Consider the following 17,675-nt stretch of genomic DNA (forward strand, 5'->3'; position numbering starts at 1 on the left):
AAAGTAGAGAGTTGCATTATTTGCAGAGCAAAGTGCTTTCTATTAAAACTGATAGACATCTACAACAGACTGCCGTTGTTTTGGAGGAGGTCTCGCCGAAGAGCACTTTAGATCGCGCACGATAGCAAGTCGGTCGCTGCATCAGAACAATTCCTATGCGCGGCAACACTTCTTTACTGATGATAGGAGATAATCAGATTGAAACGTGCCCTGTTGATGAGCTGGATGTACTTTTCAGGATTAGGCAATGGCCTTGACAAAGCATGATAAGCTGGCCACCTCGAGCAATAACCACCGGGCCGGTCCGCCCGTTGAGGTCAACAGGCCGCCCACTTACACCATGTCGAAGACTGGCGATGGCACATTAGTCACCCACTAATAGCAGATCAGCAGAGATCATGCATAACTTTAGTAATAAGCATTACTGTCAACGGCGATAACGCACAGCGGCCTGGAGTATAATGTGCTGCTATTCTGAGCGGTTAAAAAAAAAAAAAAAAAAAAAAAAGCCTGTTGCTTTATCCCAGATGAAACGACGCTAATTGGAATAGTGCACGATGTGTGAATCTTCCCCGTCTGACGTTTTATGCAAATAACAATCACAACCATGTGTTGAGTCTTTTCCTACAGTAAAAATGTGTAGCATCAAGAGGAAAGACTGTAAATTTTGTTTTTCTGCGATAAAATCCACCAGAAAAAAATCTTCCCCGGGGCGCGGCCTTGAAGTCGAGATTGTAGAACTGATGGTTTTATGAGTGTGAAAGTGCTGTGCGCTGTCAGATTGATTCCTTAAGCCCGTTTTAGCTTTAAGACACAATGGTCAGATCCTCCCCCCCTCCGGGCACCGCTGTCTCGGCTCTGTGTAATGTGTAATTTCCTGTTGTGACACAGCTGTCACATGGGGTTGGGCAATAAATTACACATTCAACAGAAGCGTGTCCCATGGTAGATCCCGTGCTTTTGGTAAACACCCTCACATTATAAAGAGAGAGGGGGGAAAAATAAGCCACTAAACCAGAATTATTTTAAGCGTAGAATAACTTCACAATCGTGATAAGTGGATTCTGACTTCTCACATTAGAAACTCTTACTATCTTGCTAAAATTCTTGCTCTTCACCTCAAGTTATTTGCTTTCCAGCTGTTAAAATATGCTGCAAACCAAATGACAGTAACTTAAATTCATTGGCATCCTACTTAAATTTAAAAAGATATGAAATAATAATGTTTTTACAGACACTTTTACCAGCAGCACTGGAGCCGTTTCATTATACAGAAAGCAAAACAATAATATATGTTACGAGCCGTTAGTCTCGGTGAAATATCAACCCACAGCAAAGGTTAGAAGTAAGAGCTTTGCAAAGAAGCTATGAACCTAATGAATACCTGTCGCGCGACTATAAAAGACATGTTCACCTTCAGCAGAGGAAAAGGTTCTGGAGGAAGTGAGCGCCCGGTTTCCTTCTCGCTTGCAGAGAGTCTCCCAGCTCCTTGCTCGAGACTCGCAGAGACGATGTGCGTGAAGGGTAGCCACTTCCCACCAGTTAGCTCTTAATTTACTACAACAAAGGTACCACAGGCAACTGAATTCTCAGCCGAGGCCAGCTGGGAGAAAACAGAACGTCTAGTGGAAGGCTCGGCCGAGGGAGGATATTGCACAATGCGGACATTCATGTGACTTGACAAAAAATGTGCTGTGTGTCATGTGTTTCTGGTGATATGGTAGAACATTTAGTACGCTTGCTATGGCTGCGTTTAAGTCTCATTTACACAGAAGTATTCCGTCATGTGATACAGTATGCTGATCATAATGTTGCTGGCTCTGTGTCAGAGCTTTTGCCGGTTACTCACAGGTGTAGCCTCAGTAAGACGGAGATAATCTCTCTTATCTAACCGCTCATTCTAATCCTTTCTTCAGCCGACAGGGAGGCATAGCCTACTACTCCAATACACTCATGTGAACCTCGACCTGGTGTACCCTGCACTCAAAGATAGAGAGAGAGAGAGAAAAAAAAAAAAAAGGCATTTCATGGCTCCACACATGACTGAATGCAGGAAATGTGTCTCTCCACATCCATCAACACATGGTTCTCCATCAGGTCTTTGAACAGGCCCAGGCACAAGCAGCTGTGCAGCTGACCTGTTCCATCAGCCTGGGGTATGATGTAACAACTAACCTCTGGTGCATGATAATGAATAAATTTCCAGTCTGTGTTTTTGCCTGCAGGGTTGTGAACTGTGTTAACCTCTTAACTTTAATTAATTTAATTTATTTATGTTTAAACTGCACAGTCCTGGTTTTGAACTTGGCTTTTGAAACAGCTGTTTTGATGTCACTGATTATTTTCTTCAGTTCAGTCATCGAATCTCACCAAAAGCAAATCTATTTTGTTACTACTACTCTATGCAAAGTTATGAATGGCAGTGGATTTAAGGCTTGCTGGTTGAGTGGGTGTGTGCATCCAGGGGGCAAGTTGAAATTCCCCAGGATGCACACTGACCCTTGGGTAAAAGGGACTGACCTACAAACGCAGCTTAGTCGCAGCTTGTGTGGTCGGCATAGGCTGAGCCAGTCAGATTTGAGTTGTGCTTAACGCTGAGGATGGAAGCATCATGACAGAGAGATTCTGCAGAGCTTAAGCGTGTTTGTTGACTGTTTGTTAGCGTGCGAGAGACACAAACAGATCTCTTGAAGAGTATTATCAGCTTTGGCGGCAGCGTTTGAGCACATAAATATGCCGCAGACAATAAACGGATGTTTTCATTTTTTTAATAAAGTACTGATCGTAGCAAAAATGTGATGTTTTAGGAAAAAAATAATGGAACATTGTCGTTGGAATCTGCAAATTCAGAATCACGTTTTTCTTCTTTGGGGAATCCACTTGGTCCCTCGATAGCAGTCCCGTCTGAGGACACTTTACTGCCCCTGCTCCTGCTCCCCTGCGCTGTCCTCGCCTTCGCTGTCGCTGTCTCTTCCCGGATGTTCTGGCATCTTATCGTGGCCTACTGCATCCTGGTTTCCTTCCCTCTCACCGCTGTCCGCTGGGTTTGGCTCTGAGCTCGCCTCTCCTTCCGGGTTTTCCTGCTCCATGGGGGTTTCTTTCTGCGGTTCCTCGGCACTGGCTGGTGCTTTCTCGACCGCGGCGTCTGCCTTGGTCTGCTGTGGAGGCAGAGCCAGGTTCTGCTGTTGCAGCTGAGAAGCCAGAGAAAAGGAAAATAATGAACACATGGATAAGAATCTGAGATTATGATGTACAATATACTCAAGTTAAATCATTATTAGACTTATATAAATTCCCTGATATCAATTATTCCATCACAATTTTTCTTTTAAAGACGTGTTCAACTTGATGAGGGGCTGTTTAATTTAGCATGTTGTACAGAAGTGTATCTGTTCCTCAAAGAATAGTTGCAGTTCCTTCACCTTGTAAATACCCTCAGCGACCAAACACATATGTGATGGGACAAAATAATAGATACACCTGTCAGTACGACACAGCACAGCAGCTCTAAAATAACCAAAACTTTATCACTTTAATGGAGGTATTACTTATTGCAGGAATCTTGTATTAGAGTCAGCTCTAATAGTGCATGAAATTTAGTTGTATTCAACATTAACATATTCTTTGAGTGCCTCAGAGCATAGTACTATACTGTAATTACAGTACTTGTGGACAGCATCAGATTAAAAAGGTCCGTCTCCATTTTCAGTATTCTTTTACAGTCATCTAGTATTCCTCTTTTTAAGAGAGCAACGAGACATCATGTGACGCCGTTGAAAAACCACTCGAGCTTCGCTTAATATGCTTGGCTTGTGGCCTGTTAATTCTCCACGTGCACGGATACAACACTCCTTACATGTGACCTATTTACTGTACTGCACTTTAAAGGTTATAAAATACCAAAACAGTGACAATTTATGACACTGCACTGTCATAAACAGTAGTGGGTTGTTCCATGCCTCTTTACTACTGTGGTTACTAAGAGTTTTTTACCTGTCTGTACTTCTGGGAGGTCTGGATCATGTGCATGTACATATTATACACCAGGTTGGCCATCTCCGGCATGTTCTTCACGATTTGGTCTGGCTGTCCTGAAGCGTCTCTCTGAAGCATAGGAAACAAAAGAAAAACAGTAAGAGGATGTGATGTGAAAGGAATAATAATAAACCCAATCTGTCTTGTAAGAAGGCAACCATTCTTTCAGGCACCGCCCCCGTGAGGGATTGATCCGAGCACGATTCACCTGTCCGCCACTAGTGGCTCGTTATTCGAAAGCAAATGTGTTGTTCCCCCAGCGATCGCTGCTCACGTACTATCAAAAGAGACTGAGGATGCAGAATTTGTAATTGGACGGTATTAGTATGCAGACAGGGTCTTACAGTCTAAACTGAAGAGTGAGTTGAGGAATGTTTTAATCTGCTGTGCTGTTGCCTCCTAAATACAGGGGTGATGCTCAGAGGCCCCGTGGGCAACGTGTCAAAGAAAATGAGACTGAGCACTTCACTACTGTAGAACTTAACTGTGCGTGGTTTCATTGCAGTAAAATGATCTGGTGCATTAAGATGCAACCGTGATTATACGTTATGTTTTATGGTGCTGTAAATGTGTATATATTCGTACGGAGCATTAAGCAGTAGTTTTCAGCTTCTCAATCGGCACCGTTAAATAGCCCATGACAGTTCTGGGCGATTGTTGCCAGACAAAAGCTGACTTTTAATCTGCATCTGCATGTAAGCAGCAGGGGTTTACTGACTGGATAGACGGGCTAAGCGGGGGTCGCATGTGTGTGCCCGAAAGAGCTGTCCCCCACGGGGATGAACGCTCTAGAGTCAGAGGAAGTGTCAGAGGCTATGGGGTATTTTAGAAATCCCTGTTGCCGCAAACGCCAGTCACTGAGACACGGTGACCAGACAACAGTCGTCTCATGCCAACTGGGCGGGATTTGAGAGAGTGGTTTTGCTTTCTGACCTTTGGGGGTTAATTATAGCCGACCCCGTGTTTCCCATGCTTTCGGATGGCCTCTGCAGAATGCCGTTAACAGACCGCAGCTAAGGGTAAAGCTGCAATAAGACCGGCGACCAGAGGGATTTGATGATTCCATTCAGAATATAGAGGCAGGATTAGAATAAGAGTCAGGGCTATAGCAGCAGTGACGTGGTGGCATACTGGAGATGGCAACAGCTTCACGTAAACGGACTCTGGTGTGGAACGTGTTAAAGGAAGCTCAGATCTTAACAGCAAATGTGATGCCTGAATACCTCATAATGAGCCAGATGAAAGGGAATATGTGCCATCGAAAAACTAGAATGAGTGTCCGCTTACAGGCTTTTCCTGGCCGTAGTACTCGTGCGGTCTGATGTGCAGCTGCAGTGGTCTGGCAGTGAGCTGGTTGAAGGCAGGAGTCAGCTCGAAGCAGTTCTGGAACAATGACACTCGGGCGAAGATGTACAGACCCAGTCTGGCTCTTGACATGGCCACAACCAGACGCCTCACATCCCTGTGGAGTGATAGGAAGAAAAAAAAAAAGTTGAAAATTGATTTGACACAAAGGGGAGCATGTGAAAGGGGTGGGGGAGGAATGTGTGAAATTGAGGAGGAGTGGAAATCATGTGTAGGGGGCAGAAACCAAAAGGGAAGTAAAGGGATCACCATAAAAAGGATCAAGTAAAGATTGAAGAAGAAAAAAATCAATGTAGTGTAGGAGGAGAGAGGTTTAGTGAAGGATAAGCAGCACTAGGTGAGTGGGACAAATATAGAAATAAAAGAATGGAAGCCAAAGGGCATGGATAAGCACAGCAGACAAAGAGAGGAAAAGGTGGGAGAGTAGAGCAAAGGGTAGATAGGTTACTTTTTTTCCTGCCATCCAGTAGAATTAAGAGATTAGAGACAGAGGAGTGAGGAGGAATATTTGCTTGGCTTGCTGAACTAGTCAAAGTGGTGGAGTACTGCCAGTGAAGGTCTATATATCTGTCAAATAGCTTGAAAAATACTAAATCCGAAGAGCCCTAAAGTTAAGCTACAGTCTGCGGGATAGTAAAACGATGCTCGTAGTACACATCCATCTACTGTCTGTAAGGTATATTAACAATCAGTTCAATACACATGTAGGACAAAAGGCCATAGATGTTGGACAGCTTTTAAAAGCCACTAAAATGTGCTCGGTTATAAAAAAATTAATCAATAAAAATGGATTTCTTTAACCTATTCTAGTACGTAATATTCATATTGTCTGTGTAGAGCATTCTCATAGCCTACACTAATGGAACAGCGCAACTAAAACTATTTAGCAGACCTTTAAGTCTACAGTATGACACAAAGCATATTGGCTTATTGACAGCCGCAGAGCACAGAAGCAGGCTGAGCATCTGAGGGAAGAAGTCTTTGGCTCACGCAAAGCAGCTCTGGCAATGCAGGCAACCATGTTTGTGCAGAGGCATTCACAAATCACACACCAACATAAACAATACACATACTGATACGCAGCCAAAAAATGTGGAACGTGGAGTCCACCTGAGCACTTTGGGAGATTAAGCGGATTAATCCTTTCAAATGCATGATGAGTTCCGTGAATATGTAGAAAGAAAGCTTATGAACAGTCTATAGATTAAATTACTTCACATTTCAGGCAAAAAAAAAATTTAAAAAATGACACGAAATTAAACTTAAATGAAGGATAGCATTTCCACAGAGATAAACTACTACAGCCTACACCAATGGGCGCAGAGCTGCAGAGGAGACGAACCAATCATGAAGCATGATAGCCTGTGGACATGCCACTACTGAGAGACGCCCACCTGGACCGTGCTGTGACATGACAGGGCAGAGTGGACGAATACCATTTCTATGTGAGTTTTCTCGTGCGTGTGTGTGTCTAAGCATGTCCGGATCTGCGCTTCCCTGTCAAAGCGTGTGCTCTTGCACGTGAGCGTGCCTCTGTGGATCAGCAGGAATGCCTCTGCTGTCAAAGCAAGGGTCAGCTCATCATATGGTCAGCTGCGTTCCCTGTGGTTGTCACGGCAGCAGATTGCCATGAGGAGAGATGCGGGAACAGAGGGGGAAGAGCGGTGGAGGGGGATTGCGAGGTAAAAGTCAGTGGTGCGCCGCAGAGATGCCAGTATGGGGGGGGGGAAAAATCACAATGGACAGCACAAGAACTTTCCATGAACCACTGCTCTTTCAACCACACAGCTGACCATTGAGAGGAGTTAGGGACACCAAGATATGAATGAACAGGACGTCTATTTCTCCCATTATTAAAGGAGACATACATCGAAGGCTGTTTATAAGTCTTTGGGTATAATACAGCTTATGCAATTATAATAATACAATTTTCTGAGCTGCACGTAAGTCTGATAAACTGCCAGAAGTGATGCTACTTGAGTCTGTGTGTCAGCCGGAAGTGAGTGTAAGATCTTTCCCCCTTTTGCTGCTTGAGGTTAGTGGTTTGCAAGGATGTCTCTGCTAGCATAACACACAGAGTAACCATACGAAGCTACATTTATGCACAAAACACATAAATTTCACCCGTTTTCTGCAAATTTGACCTGATTTGACAGCAAAAAAATGCTGTTCTACATTTATAAACTCCAAGCATCGTTGTTTGACTCGTCGCACATTTTACCCCCTTGATCAAAGAACGAGTATAAATGCTTACACCTACATAGGCCGCTCGCGTAGGCTGCGTGCAGAGTTGTTAGTATAAACCGAGCTGAACGGTGGTTCCATTGTAGGTAATGTAGGCGGCAGCCTTTGATAAGGAAGAATATATACAAAGAAAAATACATTTTCTCTGGTTCTGCAACTCTGATGCTAAAAGGAAGCCGTCCATCCACAGTGTTGTAGAGATGCGACGCTAAATCAGAGAAGTATTTCTCCATTTATAGTGAAATACAGTGCAACAACAAATGTGAAAGTTTACTGTGCAACGCTGAGACCATCTATTTCCCTTAATTTAAAAACGGCCAGTGTATCATTTTGTAATTTATTCTGATTGGTCGGTTGCAGCGGCAGTCACACTGCGAGAACTCATTCGTTTTTCTCACTCTGAATTTGGATACGTCTCAGTTCAATTTAGCTTTATAAATATTGCATCAATAACAATCAAAACAGTCTCAAAATGTGTCACGGATCTCAGAACAAGTACTAAGCAATGATGACGAGAAGAAAAACTACCTTTAAAGACAAAGAGCAAACCTTGAGCATATGTTTTACATTTAGAATTTTACATGTCTTGCATCCATGTACACCGACACCTCAGAAAATCCCAATTCTATCACTGAATAAATTAGCAAAAATCTTTTTTTTTATTTACCAGGAGTTTAATACTCACAAACTCAGCTGATCAGATTTGATGTGGTCTGGCAAATAACCAAACAACTGTCATCAACTTGTAATTAAAATATTCTCACGTGAAATAACCACAACTCTTCTGAACTCTGCCAGAAAATTGCATATTCATGTAGGAGCTCATCACTCATTGTAAGAATCTGATTGAAAACTAGGCTCAGTCTTGTAAAAAGTCCAATTCCAGGAGGACAGAAGCTCCAGGGCTATCGAATGCCTCCGCACGGAATAACGGCTACACTGAGAATGCGTATAAGGCAGGGTGTAATATCCAGTGTGAGACAAGATCAAATGAATGATACAGAGCGGGGAGCAGACGCTGCCAGCAAGATAAACCACCACTTTCTGTGGCCTGCTGCACTCTCTCTCGTCCTCAGCTACATCACTTCACTGCTTTATCTGTGAGATGAGGAAAGAGCAAAATAGAGTTTTTAAGTGCTTTCACTGCCGGCTAAAATGACCACGCTTGAAGGGCGGGGTGTGGAGGTGGGGGGGACCTGTATTTAGCAGCAAAAGGAATGGCTTGTTATTTGCACTGGGGTTCCAATTTGCCGACTGTCCAGTGTCGTGATAAAGCTGTGAGCAGAGCAGATACTGTACATCACAGCGAGGCAAATAGAAGTACTGCGGAGCCTAGCATTAAAACTTGTGGTGTATTAAGTGTAAAGGGCTCATTGGGATCTCATGGCAGCTGAGGAGTGAAAGGCCATTTGGGTAGAAATCAATTCAGTGAAATGTGAAGGAGGTGGGAGTCAGAAAGTGTAGAGATAAGGAGACAAAGCTGAAGACTGAGGAGAAAGGTCAGCAAGGGAGTGCACTTGAGTGGAGGGAGATGGGCGTGAAGTGAAAAGTGAAAGGACATCAAATCATGTCTCTTACAGACTACTACTGTACATAGTCTGCCTTTGATCAGAACTGAGCTCTTTGTCATCAGCGCACAATAGCTTTTCTGAACCAGGACAAAAACTACAGTCAGCTCCACAGCTCCGGCTCTAACGCACCTTCATCTCCTCTGCATCAGAATTAAGCTCAACACAGCGACGCCGCTATTTCCTTTAGCAAAACTCACTCAATAGTTAAATACGACAAAGCCTCCCGAGAGCAGCCGTCTCAGGAGAGTTCAGCGCCGACATTTCTGCCGCGTCGTTTCCCCGGAGGATGTTTATCTTAGGTGTAGTTCCTATTACACAAGTATTTTTATAGTGGGAAAGCTGCTGGGAGCTGTAGGCTATTTTGGATCAGGTATATTTTTCCGCTTGGCATGCACACAAGTAATTACCTTAGGTGTCCCACTGCTTTGGTGCGCACCAGCGAGAGGATGATATAGTCGTTCTGCTGACCCTGGAACCTGTCCACTGTTGTAACCTGCACAGACACAAACATCTTCATTAGACACAGCAACACACAAATGCACACACATTTCAAAGATATGCTAACTAAGCTAAAGCAGCTGATTATACTTTGCAAAGTAACGAGAGTTTGCATTTTAGGCAGGTGGGTGGATTTAGCTGGGATGTTTAAAAACATGAGCGAGACTGCTTTCCGTCTTAAATTCTCTCTATTTATTTTTGAAGGGGGAACGGGGAGCGACGACGCCTGTGTTTTCTTGTTATTGCCGTTATCGCTGTGGGCCACACGGGCAGCCGGCAGAGTTAATACGGCTTAGAGGGCATTTGCCAGCGGTAGCCTCTTACCTGGGGCCCCGGAGACTCAGGCCCATGATACTGGGGGCCATGCAGCTAGACTGGATGAGAGATTATTTCAGGAAGACAGAGAATAGAGAAGTACTGTAGCTCTCTGGGAGATTTTTTATTTATTTATTTATTTTCCCGAAGCAAAAGGAAAGTGTCAGCCAGTCAGCCAGTTTGCTTTCATACCCCGGTAATCCTGTCTCGCTGAGAAGTGTACTTACTCTGATACATGAAGAACGAAACTGTGCTTTGACTTCAACAGTGTTGCTACAACTTACATAACAAAGACAACATAGAGCACTTGAAACATACAAGTTGGACTGTATGTGTGATATGCTATACTCCTCCTACAGCCTATATCATCTGTGGAGATTATCTATATAATTGCAGAGTTGTAGAGTTTACGGTCCCAACAATTAAAAACTATTTACTGTATATGACATGTCTGCACATAAAATAAGAGCTAGGCTAGTTCACGTTACATCTGGAGTCTTTTCCTTCAGTTTTTGACCAACTCTCTTTAAATAATTTAAATGTCTATGGTCTAAAAAAAAAAAATCAAGAGCACAAACATCGGGTTTTAAAAAGTGGCGGTAACGTCAATTATGTATTAGTGAACAACACAAACAGCTTTACATGCTACGTGAGTTGACCATGTCGTGTTCTCCGTCAGGTTAAATTGAGGACCAAGCAGGTAAGCGACCGGTGTGTGTGAGGGTCTGGGGGGAGGAGGCGTTGGGGGGTGGAGGAGGCGTTGGGGAGGGGAGGGAAGGGTGGGAGAGACGCTTTTCGGGAGGAATAGGAAAAACAACCCAAGCGCAACGTTGTTTGAGACGTGCAAAAATATTTCCAATAAGTTACGAGACCATGGCAAAGTAAATTAGACACTGGCAGGCTGCCATAGTATGGGAAACTCTAATACAAGACATATAGCTTTGTGTCCCTGGCATTTTTTACGGCTTTATTTCATCCAGGGGATGAAACGCAAAGGATGCCATAAGGTCATATGAGGAGGTCTAAGGTGTGTCTACATTTAAGAGAGTTGCCAAGTTGGAATAACAACTTGAACGCCAAAGATTTCCACAGGAAAAATCTCATTAATGACTCAAAAACTCCCGTTCTTTCCTGAGAGGTCAAAGGGAAAAGCCTTTATCCATAAAAAGTTGTCAACAAAATTCACTCTGATTGAATCCTGTGATTGCTACCGCTGCAATAGCAATGATGGCATTAAGGCATTTCATGGGATCTTCTGTGACAGAAAAACATTTCTCACAATAATATGGAAAAATATGGAAAAAAAACACCGTTGCCGCTGCTGATAATGCTAATGCAACAAAGTAAGAAGGAACGAGAGGAATTTAATGAAAATAGTGGTGACACGAACAAAATAACTCAATTGCCCAGAAAACTGAGGTATGCGGTTATATAGACCACAAGCTGAAAAACTCAAGCCCAGCAGAAAGAGGTTGGTCTGTCCTCTATAGATCCACGCTCTGAAGTGGATCAATAGGACATCAGCTACCATCGAGAAGCCACACAGGCCCAGAACTACATATGAACCAGCCATGCTAAATAAATCGTAGTCATCTCCCACAACTCTCTGTGAACTAACCTAAGCCCCTCTTATATAAAGGCTATTATAAAAGCGAATGCAGTGAAAGTGTGCGAATGTGTGCAAGAAAGAGCATTGGGGCTAATGAGGTATTTATTCGTGTCTCCCTGTTGCTATGTAGAACAGGTGCAGCACCAGAGGCAACAATATGTTGGTTTTACAATAGCATGAGGTGTCGTGGGCTGTATGATCAAGTCAAATGTTTAAAGTTCAAGTCAAACATTCAAAACATCCACACACACACGAAACAGAGCATCTTGTTTTGCAGCGGAGCGGTGCTTGAGACAGTGAGTTATTCTTAGCCCACAGTCAGTGACAACGAAGCACAGATCGACAATCTCCCCAAGGCGTAGCATTTTGCATGGTGTTTAGTTATTTATGAGAAATCTTCCAGGGAGAGAATTACAGAGGTCATGTCATTGTAGCACACGCATGTGTGTGTGGACATGGGGAAGATCACCAACGCACACACACACAAACAAAACACACAGGTTGTTGCTAATAGGCGCCGCTATTTTACTAAGAATCATTATCTTCCATGTTTGCTTTCTCCTCGTCGTCACAAAGACACCGACACGACGTCTTTCGGCTGATAGTCAGCCGTGGATCTCTGCCTGCCTTCGTTCTTTCTTTGTTACTCTGTCCATTTTGCCGTGTCTTATTCACGGCAATTACCTCCTGGAATGTGCCGCAGTCAGACGGACAGATTATTCAATTTCTCGCCAGAGATGCCCGTGATTGACAGAGGTAACAGTGTTATGTTGGATTGCTTGCATCTTTGTGTCTACATGTGTCTTAGGATTTCAAAGTATGCAGGCTGGGACATGCACAACGTGGTTCCCAACTTCTTTAGTATATCAGGTTAGAAGGCATCCTCATTCTGGTCAAACAAGCTATGAAGCTTGTGCACACCTTTCGCTTCTTATTCCTCCGTCCTTGACCCGCTGCGGTGCATCCCAACCAGGGGTGTGGTTCAAGTTCAAAATTCAGTTTTGTAATCCAGATGGACAAACGCCAGCCTCAAAATGCACAATCAGGAGGGAAACTCAGATACAAGTGTTGCCCACTAAAGTAAATTAAAGAATAAACATTAACAATCCTGTATGTGTGAAATGTTGTGTTTGAGGGTAAAACCTTAAGCTGGACTGTGACTGGTACTAACTTGCCTTTCTCTCTGTTTCTGTCTAATTAAAGCGATCACAGCAAAATAAGCTGGCTGTTGACATTTGCTTGGTTTTAGCCACTGTGACACATTGTCAGACACACTGTGGAACCAATGCTCAGCACCGTGACCTTTCAGCTGCTCAGCATTTTCCCCCACAAGAGCCCCTCTTTATTTTTCATCTTTCTCTCTCTCCCCATCTCTCTCTCTCTCTGGCCATCTTTCATCTCAGCAAATCTAACAGCCTGTCACTCCTGTCACTTTATCACTGGGCATGCATACTGACTAAGGCCACGAGCAGACCGAATGACGCTTTATGGCTTAACATTGCAGGACGTTTTACATGGCTAAGCACAATTTCTGGAGAGCTGTCAGGACTGGGAATGCACTTCAAGACAAAGCAACAAGGTAGTGTTGCACAGCACAAAAAAAAAAAAACAGATACAACAGCAGGGGAATCAGTAAACACTACAACCCTGCATGAGGTAGGACATAACATTAATTTAGACTCCAAACTGCAATCATAAATGACTCTGGGGGATTAACTTGGTGCCTGCTTGTTTTAGGACAAAATGGCCTCTATGTATTTGTGACCTATTTTTTCACTTTTTGTTCAGTAGTGGTAAACTACTAGAGTGCCACAGAAAGAACATACGTTTCTGGACTGATCCCAGCATTATTGGACGAACGCTGGCCATCTGTTACTACGCTCCAGAGACACTCAAATAACTGATGACAAGCCACTTTCACTAAAATCTTCCAACTTTTCCCAGGAATGCCTTAAATAGTCGGTGACATTGTTGAGTACGTGAAAGGCCTAAAGAAGAGAGAAACCGAAGAGAGATGAGAGAATGTGGATGGGGGGAAAAGAATGGAAAGGAAAGCATAACCTGAGGCTAGCGAGTAAAAGCATTTAGCAGTACAAACAGAGCAGGGATGGGAAACTGTGCCAGCGGGCTGCTGACTTAACACGGTGTAAAGAAAGAAAAGAAGAGAGACAACAGGAGTTCAGGGGAATAACGTAGCGCTATTCTTTACAGTCTCACTGGTCCATACGACTCCATCTTCCAACCAACAAGTATCCTTGAGATTCATTAAAATTCAAATATCGTTTAGTATGTATGTTAGACTATAGGGATAGAATACTGTTGCTAAAATGTATAAATCTGCTTAAAATGCACGGGGAAAAGAGGGTAGTGGGAAGCAAAAACACCAAAAGCTACGTGAGAATTGAGAGTTGTGACTTTCTTTCTGGTGGTAACATAGGATACGAGGTTGGTGCAATGACTACAGCTGACACCTGGAGGTGTGAAGATGCTGTTCATGTGCACGTCGCGTGTGTTGAGTATGTTCCCGCCGAACCAAGCCTACACACATCTATACATATATATGAGGTGAAAACATGTCTGCTGGGACTGTGGATTCCTTCCTGACATGGGAAAAGCAATGTATCACCCTCAAGTGAAGCTGCATGTAGAATCTGGTGTCATACACGAAAGGTAGCACGTGAAAGAGTATGGTGTTCAGGTGCAGGAAAATAAACACAAGTACAAAGATTACACAGAACAGGACCTGACTGCTGAGCGCGCTACTTGCTACTTGCAGGGCTAAGTGTCCAAAAATACTGGGTAGATTTCTCAGCTCTTACTTATGCTGAAAAAGAAAGAAATGATTGCGCTGGGTCAAGTGGAAGTGGTGCGTACCTTGTTAGGCTGGCTGAAGAAGGGATTTCCAGCACAGCGTTGGTTGATGACGTCTCTGATCAGGTGTTTTTGTCCGTTGTAGGTGGTGAGGATGCTGATGCGGTCGGCGGGGTAGCCCAGCAGACGCATGTACATGTAGAGAGCCACGGCATACTCCGCCTCCCCCAGGTTCTTCACAGGGAAAAACAGAAAGCGTGAGGTAAGACCGGTGTTATATCATTATGGATGAACATTATTTGTCCTAATGAAATGACCTCGAAATGTCTATCAATACAAGTCACACTGAACCAATTATTATTGACTGGGGATTATTTATGTGCACATTTATCAGCTGATATTTACTCTATTGATTACCATCGACCTTGTGGCAAATACGATGATTTTGTAACTGTTATTCTGTCCAATAGAGATGTGTTTCCCTGTAAAACATCAAACAAAGAAACACCAGAACTGGCACTGGCTAACAGCCAAACTGTTGTTTTAAACATCGACCCAGAATTTCACAATGTGTGCATCCCTAAGTTACTCACAGTAACACCCAAATGCAAGAGTCCCTCTGCCTACTGACACACCAAGGCTGTCGCTGTGTTTGAAACCTTGTTGTTCTCATTCTCTCGTACTCCATCATCTTGCTATACCCCTTTCTTGCATGTCAAGTGTTTAAATTTCCAGCCAGATAAAAGCCCAGTCATTCATGCATGAGCAGCCTTCTGATTTAGGCTGGAATTAATTACCTCAGATTGAGCCCAACGCCGCCACCGCCATCACTACCCAGCTGGAACAAAATGTCCCATTCTAGCATCCCCTAAATGGAAGCGAGGGGATGAATGGCATATTTCTACTGTGGCTTTGATATTCATTAACTGAGGAATAGGCAATTGTGTTTTCAGAAGTGTGACAAATGGCTGCATCATCACAAGTCTCAATACTCTGGATGTTATGTTCTCAAAATGTGACGGTACTACATTGTCCATATCAATACTGAGCATAAAAAATACATTTACACTTTAACCAAAAATGGTATGGTAGCTGTCCTGACACGTAAATACTCCCATCTGTAATAACCATTTATCTCTCATTTCTAATTCCAAATCTCCAGACCCAACTACATCAGACTTTCCATAATAATGTGAGTAAATGTGGATTCACAGACTTTCCAGTCAACAAATTCCACAGCTAGTGTAGCCTGGATCCGAGGCTACACTTTTGCCCTTCAAATGTGACCGGAGACAAAAAAAAAAAAAGAGCCAACAGTATGCATTATTCATTCTGTTTCAATTAAATGTGGACTGCTGCCTCACATCTTTGATAATAATTTATGCAGCTTCATCATCAGTTCCTGATCCAGCTGCACTTGGAGTCAACACATCAAAAACAATGACAAGCTTTGTTCTTTTTCCCCTACTACCTGCCTCCAAATGGCACTAATTCAGATTTTCAATAACCACGAGCATATACTCCAAAGTAAATGTTTTTCAAGATACTAAATGTTAGCAGCTGTATTTAAAGATTAAATTATAATTGTCAGTGACGGGCTGATTTATCTGCTCGTAAGACACTCGTTTGGGAGGGTGTAAGTAGCAGTGGGTGGCCTCGCCGTCCTGTTCCAGTTTGGCTGGAATTAAGAAAGTAAAGACCCCGCATCGTCCAAAATTTAAGGTCAAGATTTGTTTTTCCTGTAAACCCCCTTTTTCAGTCATGCATATGAATATATTACAAATACTAATGAGGCTGCTTCACATTGGCTGCCAAAAAACGACACGAGACCCACAAACATGAACAAACCTGCCCCTCTCTCACGCACACACACAAACTAGGAATAATATCAAAATAGACCTTTAACATTTCCAGCTTTGCCTACCACGCATGCATGTTTAATATAAATAAGATCTAATGCCCTAACGCCCGAGAGGAGCTGGTAACTATAACAAGGTCAGACCCGACCTACTGGAGTTTGAGCCAGTGGCCCGAGGCAACGCAAGGACTGGAGAGGATGGGAGGATGAAACAGGGGCAGAGGAGAGATGAGTATAGATACAAGCACATTTAAGGTAATAAGAGGTATAAATCTACAACATCTTGTAAGTAAAGCAACACCACGCCGACGCTCTTATACAATTTAAAATGTAGCTTGTGAAGCAGAAAATCCACAGCTAACAAGAGCTAGTGGCTGAGAAAGGCAATTTTCAAACAACAGTAGATGTGGATTTAGATAAGCATCTTACTCTTCATGAGGCATCTGACAACGCTGAAGTACTATTAGTGGGCTGAGACTCAATATGGGAAGTGCTTTAGCAAATGAGGCAAGGAAGCAGCGGCAGACCTTTGCTCTATGGATTGTCTGTGCAAACACACACACACACACACACACACATACACACTTTTGTATAAGGTTTGTGCACAGTTCCTATGCAAGTACTAAGCAGTGGTTGTGGCAGTGTTTGTTCAGCTGTGACCCCATTCAGCACGCACTGGATGCAATTGCTCCTCCAGTGTCAAATGTATCCCTTCTGGTTCCTAGCAAAGTGCGTGCGTGTGTGTGTCAGGCATATTGAGTGATACTGGTAATTCCCTTGAGGAGCCTGAAATTGGCAATGAGCAAATGGAGTTGAGGTTCATGTGACCTGGTGCCTCGAGAAGCGCACATGGTCTGGATTTAAGAACAATAAGAAGCTTCAGGGGCGTGCGCATGCACAGTGTTGAAGGCGACTGTGACGGTCCTGAAGCAATGCGATACGCTCAGTGGTCAAGCAGGTTATAAAACATATAGCTTCTATTTGATATCTTAATCATTAGGCAGGATAACATTTACCTGAAGTCAAGTCTGCCTATTTGAGCGGCTCAAACTATATAGAGTTTCAGGAAATGATGTGTTTATAGTATAATCTAGTTTATGTCTAGATTAATTAAAAGCTGTATGATTTCTATATGAGCCCTGGTTTCGTGTGCAGATTGCAAAATCCTTTAACATTCCCTTAAAATTATAAATCTACCTTTAGATAATTCTGCCGTTATTATTGACACCAACTCCAGTTCTGGTGCAGTGCCAAAGTAAACACCCCTATCATCCCTGCTCCCTTGCCCACACGCAGTCTTGGTGTCTCAGCAATGTCATAATGAAACACAATCTAGCTCCCAGTGTGAAGGGCAAACCCACTGGTCTGT

General features: G+C 43.3%; 1 protein-coding gene across 1 annotated transcript in view; it reads right to left on the reverse strand.

Annotated features, from left to right (window-relative positions):
- Positions 1-2,752: 2,752 nt before the first annotated feature.
- Positions 2,753-17,675, reverse strand: part of aqr (aquarius intron-binding spliceosomal factor) — a 44,181-nt gene continuing 29,258 nt past the window's right edge. The window contains exons 32-36 of the mRNA XM_084569231.1: positions 14,512-14,682; positions 9,623-9,708; positions 5,323-5,497; positions 3,994-4,104; positions 2,753-3,191 (exon numbers count right to left, since the gene is read on the reverse strand). Of these exons, the coding sequence (XP_084425357.1) occupies positions 2,916-3,191; positions 3,994-4,104; positions 5,323-5,497; positions 9,623-9,708; positions 14,512-14,682 (819 nt within the window). The 3' untranslated portion in view covers positions 2,753-2,915. The remainder of the gene's footprint in view (positions 3,192-3,993; positions 4,105-5,322; positions 5,498-9,622; positions 9,709-14,511; positions 14,683-17,675) is intronic.

Source organism: Chelon labrosus, assembly GCF_963514085.1.
Source record: "Chelon labrosus genome assembly, chromosome: 20".
NCBI lineage: Eukaryota > Metazoa > Chordata > Actinopteri > Mugiliformes > Mugilidae > Chelon > Chelon labrosus.